Source organism: Ranitomeya imitator, chromosome 1 (genome assembly GCF_032444005.1).
Source record: "Ranitomeya imitator isolate aRanImi1 chromosome 1, aRanImi1.pri, whole genome shotgun sequence".
NCBI lineage: Eukaryota > Metazoa > Chordata > Amphibia > Anura > Dendrobatidae > Ranitomeya > Ranitomeya imitator.
In genome coordinates, this window is record NC_091282.1 from 647161054 (window position 1) to 647173550 (window position 12497).

General features: G+C 47.3%; 1 protein-coding gene across 5 annotated transcripts in view; it reads left to right on the forward strand.

Moving 5' to 3' along the window:
• ARHGEF11 (Rho guanine nucleotide exchange factor 11) overlaps positions 1-12497 on the forward strand; it is a 184052-nt gene that overhangs the window by 108655 nt on the left and 62900 nt on the right. For all 5 annotated transcript variants that reach the window (XM_069728322.1, XM_069728333.1, XM_069728341.1 and 2 more), the window contains 5 exons: positions 5743-5797; positions 6207-6283; positions 6737-6865; positions 6947-7015; positions 10983-11084. In XM_069728322.1, coding sequence (XP_069584423.1) covers positions 5743-5797; positions 6207-6283; positions 6737-6865; positions 6947-7015; positions 10983-11084 — 432 coding nt within the window. The remainder of the gene's footprint in view (positions 1-5742; positions 5798-6206; positions 6284-6736; positions 6866-6946; positions 7016-10982; positions 11085-12497) is intronic.

Below are 12497 nucleotides of genomic sequence, written 5' to 3' on the forward strand. Positions count from 1 at the left end.
TTTACCCTGGTTACCAGTGAAGACATCGCTGGATCGGTGTCACACACGCCGATCCAGCGATGTCAGCAGGAGTCCAGCGACGAAATAAAGTTCTGGACTTTATTCAGCGACCAACGATCTCCCAGCAGGGGCCTGATCGTTGGTCGCTGTCACACATAACGATTTCATTAACGATATAGTTGCTACGTCACAAAAAGCAACGATATCGTTAACAATATCGTTATGTGTGAAGGTACCTTTAGGGTACCGTCACACAGTGGCATTTTGATCGCTACGACGGCACGATTCGTGACGTTCCAGCGATATAGTTACGATCTCGCAGTGTCTGGCACGCTCCTGCGATCAGGGACCCCGCTGAGAATCGTACGTCGTAGCAGATCGTTTGAAACTTTCTTTCGTCGTCTAGTGTCCCGCTGTGGCGGCATGATCGCATGGTGTAACAAAGGTGTGCACGATATTGTATACGATGTGCGCATAGTAACCAACGGCTTCTACATCGCACATATGTCATGAAATTATCGCTCCAGCGTCGTACATTGCAAAGTGTGACAGCAGTCTACGACGCTGGAGCGATATTGTTACGATGCTGGAGCGTCACGGATCGTGCCGTCGTAGCGATCAAAATGCCACTGTGTGACGGTACCCTAAGATATACTTGCTATGCAGCACTGGTAGCTTATCTAGATACGGCACTTATAGGAAGCTATTTAGATATGGGGATTACATATTGTAGTCCATAGGTGACATTTTACCTTGAACTGCTAGCATATTTTGCACTTTATGTATTTCCACTATATAATATTAGCACCCTCTCTAGATAATACAATTTCCCATCGCTTTTCTGGCTATATTTAGCCTTAGCACATACTATTGCCTATTCATAGACATATGGGATTGTCTGCTTAGTACTATTACAGAGTCTCTTTTCCTATATGGTCTAGTGTATCGTCTGAATACTACATTAGTCATCTTGATGTGGCTACTACGACCATGAGATTGCATCTCCCTATGTGTTGTATAGTATCTTTTCATATACCATTGTGAGGTGTATACCGTGCTGTTTATATGCCTGTTTGTTTTTACTGATGTTCCTTGTTTGTCTGGTCTCATGGTGTTTTAGTGGTATTATATACTATATTTAATAAAGGTTTTTTCAATTTTAGCTCTAGTGTGCATACCTTATTTCCCCATGCATAAAAGGGAAATTTTGTTTTCTAAAGTTGTGTTTAGGTATCTAACATATTTGGGATTTTTGGTATTCATCCCCTATATATAGTTTGAACCCCAATACATCCCCTTCCATGTATCGTATGAGCCCCCCACAGCCCCTTATATTCTGTTAGCCCCCCACACAGCCTCCCTATATACAGCATGAGCCCCACACAGCCTCCCTATATACAGCATGAGCCCTACACAGCCTCCCTATATACAGCATCAGCCCCATACAGCCTCCCTATATACCCTGCATGAGTCCCACACAGCCTCCCTATATCCAGCATGAGACCCCACAGCCTCCTTATATACAGCATGGGCCCCACACAGCCTTCCCATATGCAGCATGAGCCCCACACAACCTTCCCATATACAGCATGGGCCCCACACAGCCTTCCCATATGCAGCATGAGCCCCACACAACCTCCCCCTTATATAGCATGGGCCCCACACAGCCTTCCTATATACTGCATGAGCCACACACAGCCTCCCTATATACCCTGCATGAGCCCCACACAGCCTCCTTATATACACTGCATGAGCCACACACAACCTCCCCATATACAACATGGTCCCCACACAGCCTCCCCATATACAACATGGGCACCACACAGCCTCCCTATATATACACTGCATGAGCCCCACACAGCTTCTCTATATATACTGCATGAGCCCCACATAGCCTCCCCATATACAACATGGGCACCACACAGCCTTCCCATATACAGCATGGGCACCACATAGCCTCCGTATATGTACACTACATGAGCCCCACACAGCCTCTCTATATATACTGCATGAGCCCCACACAGCCTCCCCATATACAACATGGGCACCACACAGCCTTCCCATATACAGCATGGGCCCCACACAACCTCCCCATATATAGCATGAGCCCCACACAGCCTCCCCATATATAACATGAGCCCCACAGTCTCCCCATATACTGCATGAACCCCCACACAGCCTCCCCATATACTGCATGAACCCCCACACAGCATCCCTATATACTGCATGAGCCCCATCGCCTCCCCATGTCCAGCATGAGACCCCATAGTCTACCCATATACTGTATGAACCCAGCACAGCCTCCCCATATACTGCATGAGCCCCACTCATATATACTGCATGAACCCCACACAGCAGCCCTATATACCCCATAGACCCCATAGTTTCCCCATGTACTGCATGAAGCACCCATAGCCTCCCCATGTCCAGGATCAGGCCCCCATAGCCTCCCCATGTCCAGCCAAACATCCCATACACATGAAAAAAGAACATGACATACTCACCTACGTTCCTTTTCCCCGACACTCTGCTTCTGTTCCTGTCTCTGAGTCTCTCCACATTACACAGCTGACGCAATGAAATGATGTAATCGCGTCAGCTGTTTCACACACTGATGGGTGGAATAAGTGGACGAAGGCCTCTCCTCCACCATTGAAGTCTCACCCAGATAGAGACAGCGAGTGGGTGAGTGTGGGAGAGCACGGTGCAGCCCATGGGCTTCTGTTTTCCAGCCCCTTGGCTGTTTTGGTCTGCAGGCCGGACTGGGACGGCCAGAGGGACGGAGGTGGCCTACGGGCCATACTTTGCCCAGGTCTGTTCTATGGGGTTAAGGTCAGGCGAGTTTGCTGGCCAATCAAGCACAGTGGTGCTGTTGTTTCTAAACCAGGTATTGGTAAATCTGGCAGGGTGGACAGGTGCCAAGTCTTGCTAGAGAATGAAATTTACATCTCCAAAAAGCTTGTCGGCAGAGGGAAGCATGAAGTGCTCTAAAATTTCCTGGTAGACGGCTGCGCTGACTTTGGTCTTGATAGAACACAGTGGACTTAAGGTACCGTCACACTAAGCGACGCTGCAGCGATACCGACAACGATGTCGATCGCTGCAGCGTCGCTGTTTGGTCGCTGGAGAGCTGTCACACAGACAGCTCTCCAGCGACCAACGATCCCGAAGTCCCCTGGTAACCAGGGTAAACATCGGGTTACTATGCGCAGGACCGCGCTTAGTAACCCGATGTTTACCCTGGTTACCAGCGTAAACGTAAAAAAAACAAACACTACATACTTACCTTCCGTGTCTGTCCTCCGGCGCTCTGCTCTCCTCTGCACTGTCAGCGCCGGTCAGCCGGAAAGCAGAGCGGTGACGTCACCGCTGTGCTTTCCAGCTGGCCAGCGCTCACAGCCAGTGCAGAGAAGCACAGCGCCGGTGGACAGACACGGAAGGTAAGTATGTAGTTTGTTTTTTTACGTTAACGCTGGTAACCAGGGTAAACATCGGGTTACTAAGCGCGGCCCTGCACTTAGTAACCCGATGTTTACCCTGGTTACCAGTGAAGACATCGTTGGATCGGCGTCACACACGCCGATTCAGCGATGTCTGCAGGGAGTCCAGCGACGAAATAAAGTTCTGGACTTTCCTCAGCGACCAACGATCTCCCAGCAGGGGCCTGATCGTTGGTCGCTGTCACACATAACAATTTCCTTAACGATATCGTTGCTACGTCACAAAAAGCAACGATATCGTTAACGATATCGTTATGTGTGACGGTACCTTTACACCAGCAGACGACATGGCTCCACAAACCATCACTGATTGTGGAAACTTCACACTAGACCTCAAGCAGCTTGGATTGTGGCCTCTCCACTCTTCCTCCAGACTCTGGGACCTTGGTTTCCAAATGAAACGCAAAATTAACTTTCCTCTGAAAACAACATCTTGGACCACAGAGCAACATGTGTAGTCCAGTTCTTTTTCCCCTTGGCCCAGGTAAGACGCTTCTGGCGTTGTCTATTGGTCATGAGTAGTGTTGAGCATTCCGATACCGCAAGTATCGGCCGATATTTGCGGTATTGGAATTCCGATACCGAGTTCCAATATTTTTGTGATATCGGAATCGGTATCGGGATTAAGATTCATGTGTAAAATAAAGAATAATAAAAAAAAAATATTGATATACTTACCCTCGGACGCGCCCTGGTTGTCACCGCTGCAACCGCCATGCTTCCGTTCCTAAGAATGAGCGCGTTAAGGACCTTCGATGACGTCGCGGCTTGTGATTGGTCGCGTGAGCGGTCACGTGACCGCTCAGCGACCAATCACAAGCCACGACGTCATCGAAGGTCCTTAATGCGCTCATTCTTAGAAAGGGAACCATGGCGGTTGCAGCGGTGACAACCAGGGCACGTCCGAGGGTAAGTATATCAATATTTTTTTATTTTTATTCTTTATTTTACACATGAATATGGATCCCAGGGCCTGAAGGAGAGTTTCCTCTCCTTCAGACCCTGGGAACCATAGAGCAGGGGTCCCCAACTCCAGTCCTCAAGGCCCACCAACATGTCATGTTTTCAGGATTTCCTTAGTCTTGCCCAGGTAATAATTGCATCACCTGTGCAATGCAAAGGAAATCCTGAAAACATGACCTGTTGGTGGGCCTTGAGGACTGGAGTTGGGGACCCCTGCCATAGAGGCTACCTTCCGATATTTGTGTCCCATTGACTTGTATTGGTATCGGATATCAGTATCGGCGATATCCATTATTTTTCAGATATCGGACGATACCATCCGATACCAATACTTTCAAATATCGGACGGTATCGCTCAACACTAGTCATGAGTGGCTTACACAAGGAATGCGACACTTGTAGCCCATGTCCTGGATACATCTGTGTGTGGTGGCTCTTGAAGCAATGACTCCAGCAGCAGTCCACTCCTTGTGAATCTCCCCCACATTTTTGAATGACTTTTTCTTAACAATCCTTTCAAGACTGCCGTTATTCCGATTGTTCGTGCACCTTTTTCTTCCACGCTTTTTCCTTCCACTCAACTTTCCATTAATACTCTTGGATACAGCACTCCTTGAACAGCCAGCGTCTTCAGCAATGACTTTTTGTGGCTTACCCTCCTTGCGGAGTGTGCCAGTGACTGCCTTCTGGACATCTGTCAAGTCAGCAGTCTTCCCCAGGATTGTGGAGCCTACTGAAACAGAGTAAGGGGCCTTTTTAAACACTGAGGAAGCCTTTGCAGGTGATTTTTGTTAATAATTATAATTTACTGAGATAATGACTTTTTGATTTTAATTAGCTGTAAGCCATAATCATCAACATTAACAGAAATAAACAACTGAAATGGATCACTCTGTTTGTAATGACTCTATATAGTATAGGAGTTTCACTTAATGAATTGAAGAACTGAAATTAACTTTTTGATGATATTCTAATTTTGTGAGAAGCACCTGTACAGCCGGTAGTGGTCATAGACCATAATGCAAATTCCCTTCCATTCTATTATAGGGGAAAGCTTATGGCCACTGCAGGATGTATAGAGCTGTGTTACATCTTGAGCACATTTAATCAGCTGTTCAGTAGATTTGCCAAGTGATTGACCTAAAGAGAAGTTATGAAATAGGAAACAAATCCTCAAACTTCTTTTATGTGCTTCAAGATTGTTCCCTGCATGTAATTCTCCTGTATGTACACGTGTATCTTGACATTTCTGTTTAGATGGTTCTCAATTTTTCTCCAGGATATTCTGCGTTCATACAGCGACTGCAGCTCCGTAGGCTATAAAGTAGTAGAAGGTATGTTTCTATGAAGATAATTTCCAGGGAAGTCTAATTGTTTGCCCTAATGCACAGAGAATTGTGGCGCACTGTTGCATTGGGTTTTTATGGAGGACGTAATTGCACTCATTGTGGTGAAATGTGGTACTGCAGCTAAAAGGTAATTTTTGTATAGTGTTTAAACATAAAATAATCCAGAAATGACACTCTGCCTCCTTATTGTAACCCTGGGCAGGGCTCAGGCGCTGTATTATACCCGCTAGCACCTATCTCAGTAGCAATGAGCAGCAGAAACCCACCCAAAAAAAAACAAATGGTAAAAACTGTACTTTACTGAAGGGGTTAATCACCTTTACATAATATACAGTAAAGAAAAATCCTTTTGTATCCACAAGCTCCAACTAATATGGACGTATCTGTTTTATAGGCCGCCTGTCTATGGATTCTCAAGACTGTGACAGCGGCCTAGATTCAGGCACTGAAAGGATTCCATCAATTAGTGAGGTAAGGAAGACCACAGTTCAGAGGAGCTAAACGAGAACTCAGTAGAATGCTGTGAAGGTCCGCTAGTCCAGAATTTGACCATCTGTAACTTCTGATTATTCCTTATGGGACATTAATAGCCTTAAAATGGATGAAATAAATATAATTAGTCTTTCAGCTGTGTAATTGGTTGAAAATGTAGTCAGACACGCCCCCAAGGAGCAGCCTTGGATTTTTTTGACCATCTTATAGATGAATGATTGACATTTTTATGCTGGTTATTGCATATTACTACAGGATAGTAAGCGATCTATGCATTAATAATTCCCACAAATGGGTCAAGATAATCTTGTGTTATACCCTTGGGCAGATAGGTTGGGCATATGCTTTGTTTCAGGCAACCTATGAAGCTTTGCCTCCTTGTTGGCTCTTTAGGTCTTCCATTTAAGTAAAATTCTTTTTTTTTTTTGCCAGTATTCTGTGAACAGGAACTCCATCTTGTCTGACTTTGGATTAGACAGCTCTTATACCTCACCGGTCATCTCTACAAAAATCTTCCAGCACCGTCGACAGGGCTCCGACTCGGCATTGATTCAGGAACAGGTACAGGGGTCTTATCTATCCTTCCATCCAATCATGTATGGTCAGAAATGTTTATTTGATATTTGTATATGGATGTTACAGGTGGACAGTGCTCGATCCACAATCATAGGCCCAGAAGAGGAGTATGACCATGACTATGAAATCTGTGAGGTAACACGCAGACCTTATACTCCATGTTGTCCTGTATACTATGGGTGGGCAATTAATTTTCCCGAGGGGCCACATGAGAGACTGTGACTGTTGTGGAGGGCCGCACCAATAGGCTGAAATTAATTCATCTCAATATTAATATCAATATACTACTTTATATACTCGTGTATAAGCTGAGTTTTTCAGCAAATTTTAATGCTGAAAATGCCCACCTCGCCTTATACTCGAGTCATTGTCCCAGTTACGGCGGGGGAGGGGGATCAGCGGGTCACAGGAGGCAGGAGCCAGTGGCGCCTAAAGCCTGTGCCCGCTTCTAAAGAGAAACTAATATTCACTGCACTGGCAATAAATATTCATTTCTCTTATAGCGTGCGCACAGTTACAGCCTCAGCCGCCGGCTTCCAGCAGCTGCCAGGCTCTCACGGGTGCCTGCTCATTAAGGTAATGAATATTCACCTCTCTCCACTCCCATAGGCTGGAGAGAGGTGAATTTTCATTTACCTTAATGAGCGGGGACACTTGATCGCACGGCCGCAGGATCTGCTGGCATCGGAACGAGATGCTGCAAGGGCGCAGAGGGAAGGTAAGTAGAATGGGAATAAGGAGCCATGCAGACAAGGATGGGAATTAGGAGCCATGCAGACAAGGGTGGGAATAAGGAGCCATGCAGACAAGGATGGGAATTAGGAGCCACGTATACAAGGATGGGGATTAGGAGCCACGCAGATAAGGATGGGGATTAGGGGACTATGCATACCCGGCTTATACTTGAGTCAATACGTTTTCCCAGTTTTTTGAAGCAAATTAGGCGCCTTGGCTTATACTCGGATCGATTTATATTATTTATAACTACCGTATATACTCGAGTATAAGCCGACCCGAGTATAAGCCGACCCCCCTAATTTTGCCACAAAAAAACTGGGAAAACTTATTGACTCGAGTATAAGCCTAGGGTGGAAATGCAGCATTTACCGGTGAATTTCAAAAATAAAAATAGATCATTATTTCTCCATAGCTGTGCCATATAGTGCTCTGCACCGTTCATTAGTTCCCCATATCTGTGCCATATAGTGCTCTGCACCGTTCATTATTTCCCCATATCTGTGCCATATAGTGCTCTGCACCGTTCATACTGCCCCATAGCTGTACCATATAGTGCTCTGCACCGTTCATACTGCCCCATAGCTGTGCCATATAGTGCTCTGCACCGTTCATATTTCCCCATAGCTGTGCCCCATATATACTCTGCACCGTTCATATTGCCCCATATCTGTGCCCCATACAGTGCTCTGCACCATTCATATTTCCCTATAGATGCTCCACATAAATCTGTGCCGCTGCTGCTGCTGCAATAAAAAAAAAAAAAGCCATACTCACCTCTCTTGCTTGCAGCTCCCGGCGTCCGGTCCCAGCGTCTCTCCGCTCTGACTGATCAGGCAGAGGGCGGCGCGCACACTATATGCGTCATCGCGCCCTCTGACCTGCACAGTCAGAGCGGAGCGACGCCGGGAAGATGGAGCGGCACCTGGCGGCTGGAACGTGGACAGGTGAATATGACATACTTACCTAGTCCCAGCGATCCTGGCGCTCCCCGCCTGTCCCACGGTCTTCTGTGCTGCAGCCTCTTCCTCTATCAGCGGTCACCAGCACCGCTGATTAGAGAAATGAATAGGCGGCTCCACCCCTATGGGAGGTGGAGCCGCCTATTCATTTCTCTAATGAGCGGTCCCACGTGACCGCTGAAGAGGGGAAGAAGCTGCAGCGCAGAAGACCGTGGGACGGCAGGGGGAGCGCCAGGACCGCTGGGACTAGGTAAGTATGCCTCAGCGCCGTCTCCCCCTCACCCGCCGACCCCACTTCTACCGTGACTCGAGTATAAGCCGAGAGGGGCACTTTCAGCCCAAAAATTTGGGCTGAAAATCTCGGCTTATACTCGAGTATATACGGTATATTAGTTGTATCAGTTAATTGAGCAGAATTAAGTATGCTTACATCCCCCTATATATTGTTTGAATCCAATACAGCCCCTTCCATATATCGTATGAGCCCCCCAGTCCCTTATATATTGTAAGCCCCCCACACAGCCTCACTATATACAGCATGAGACCCTCACAGAATCGCTATATACAGCATGTGCCCTACACAGCCTCCCTATATACAGCATGTTCCCTACACAGCCTCTCTATATACAGCATGATCCCTACACAGCCTCCCTATATATTGCATGAGCCCCACACAGCCTCCTGATATAGATCATGAGACCCCCTCAGCCTCCCTATATATACAGCATGAGCCCCACACAGCCTCCCTATATACAATGCATGAGCTCCACACAGCCTCCTTATATACCGCATGAGCCCCACAAAGCCTTCCCATATACAGCATGAGCACCACACAGCCTCCCCATATACAGCATGAGGCCCACACAGCCTCCTCCATATGCGTCATGAGCCCCACACAGCCTCTCCATACGCAACATGAGCCCCACACAGCCTACCTATATACATTGCATGAGCTCCACACAGCCTCCCTATATACACTGCATGAGCCCCACACAGCCTCACCATATGCAGCATGAGCCCACACAACCTCCCTATATACAGCATGAGCCCACACAACCTCTCTGTATACAGCATGAGCCCCACACAGCCTCCCTGTATACAGCATGAGCCCCACACAGCCTCCCTGTATACAGCATGAGCCCCACACAGCCTCCCTGTATACAGCATGAGCCCCACACAGCCTCCCTGTATACAGCATGAGCCCCACACAGCCTCCCTGTATACAGCATGAGCCCCACACAGCCTCCCTGTATACAGCATGAGCCCCACACAGCCTCCCTGTATACAGCATGAGCCCCACACAGCCTCCCTGTATACAGCATGAGCCCCACACAGCCTCCCTGTATACAGCATGAGCCCCACACAGCCTCACTGTATACAGCATGAGCCCCACACAGCCTCCCTGTATACAGCATGAGCCCCACACAGCTTCCCCTATATACATTGCATGAGCCCCACACAACTTCCCCTATATACATTGCATGAGCCCCACACAGCCTCCCTATATACATTGCATGAGCCCCACACAGCCTCTCTATAAACATTGCATAAGCCCCACATAGCCTCCCTATATACTGCATGAGCCCCACACAGCCTCCCTATATACAGCATGAGCCCCACACAGCCTCCATATATACACTGCATGAGCCCCATACAGCCTCCCTATATACAGCTTGAGCGCCACACAGCCTCCCTATATACAGCATGAGCCCCACACAGCCTCCATATATACACTGCATGAGCCCCAGACAGCCTCCCCATGTACAGAATGAGCCTCACACAGCCTCCCCATATCCAGCATGAGACCCCATAGCCACCCGATGTACTGCATGAGGACCAATAGCCTCCTCATATCCAGGACGAGGCCTCAAACACATGAAAAAAAAAGAACCCCACATGCTCACCTAGGTCCTGTTCTCCCGGCGCTCTACTTCTGTTCCCCTCTCGGTGTCTCCGGTGCGCTGAATCTCCACATTACACAGCTGATGCAATGAAATTGTTATCTTGTCAGCTGTGGACGGAAGCCTCTTACACCAACAAAGTCTCGCACAGATAGACAGCGAGTGGGCGGGCGTGGGAGGGCATTTTGCGGCCTGTGGGCCTCTGTTTTCTAGCCCTCTGTCGGTCTAGCTGGACTGGGGAGGCTAGAGGGCCGGATGTGTCCCGCGGGCCGCATTTTGCCCAGGTCTACTGTATGCTGTTAATGGAAATATATTCACCCCCTGTGTTTCTGCTTTTCCTTCCTGTGTTTTCGTTTCTCACCCGTTTTTTGCTCTTGTGTTTTAAAAAAAATTAAAATAAAATACTGGAATCCCTCATAAATAACAATTCTGGAGCATTTTTTCTTTACACTTTGTAATGCAATTCCTTCGTTATTCCTCATTTTCATAACTTTTTTCCTGCAGTCTGATGGATTATTCCAAGACCTGGACAAACTAAAGTCTCGACCGGCCCACATGGGGGTGTTTTTGAGATACATCTTTTCACAAGCGGATCCCAATCCTCTGGTGAGTTTTGTGTTAGAATGTTGGAAATGCCAAAGCATTAAAGGGAGAATTCTAATACTAAAACTTATGTAAAGAGAACTTGTTTCTACTTGTATATGAAAGGGATTTTCTGTGTTCAGATAGTACTAGGTTGTGTAACTTCTCTCTTACTAAATTAATTTTGGGAGGCTGTCCCTAATTATCCAGAGTGTCTATAGTCTCAACGTCACTCTCTCGTTCTCTTGGCCGGTCTTCTTCTCTCCCTCTCGGGGTCTTTTCACTCTCCCTCCCAATATCTCTCACCCTTTTCGGTATCTCTCTCACACTCTCAATATCTCTCACCCTCTCGATATGTATCTCTCACCCTCTCGATATGTATCTCTCACCCTCTCGATATGTCTCTCTCACCCTCTCGATATGTCTCTCTCACCCTATCGATATGTATCTCTCACCCTCTCGATATGTCTCTCTCACCCTCTCGATATGTCTCTCTCACCCTCTCGATATGTCTCTCTCACCCTCTCGATATGTCTCTCTCACCCTCTCGATATGTCTCTCTCACCCTCTCGATATGTCTCTCTCACCCTCTCGATATGTCTCTCTCACCCTCTCGATATGTCTCTCCTCACCCTCTCGATATGTCTCTCTCACCCTCTCGATATGTCTCTCTCACCCTCTCGATATGTCTCTCTCACCCTCTCGATATGTCTCTCTCACCCTCTCGATATGTCTCTCTCACCCTCTCGATATGTCTCTCTCACCCTCTCGATATGTCTCTCTCACCCTCTCGATATGTCTCTCTCACCCTCTCGATATGTCTCTCTCACCCTCTCGATATGTCTCTCTCACCCTCTCGATATGTCTCTCTCACCCTCTCGATATGTCTCTCTCACCCTCTCGAAGACCTGGCCTGGCATATCCTTGCTTTACATGTACAGCTAAGTAATTTAATTAAGACCCATGTAATACTTTGTCATCAGCTTAATGTCAAGAGACTTTTTTCTAAACACATGAAAATTACCCATGTCTATCCCCTCATATATATGATGAGGGATATCTTGCTGATCGGTGGGGTCCATGCAGTCTGAACCCCAGCGATCCCATAATCTGGGCTGTACGGCCCCTGTTGTGAATTCTACTTTTGGGCTCCCTCCGGTGGTTGTAGGTGGTAATGCAGTTGTCTCTGGGCTGCAGTCCTGGACAGGTGTATCTACTGATTGCAGTTCTGACTGGAGTATTTAGGTTTGCAGGACTCATTGGTCCTTGCCAGTTGTCAATGTTTCTTGTGAAGGATTTGATCTATGTCTGGCTTCTCCTGCTTAGCTGCCAATTCAGCAAAGATAAGTGTCTGTTTCTTTTTCTATGGCACACAAGCTGTGTGCTTGTTTTTTGATTGTATTCCTGCTCTGAGTTTGGTAGTCTCTTGAGTTGCAG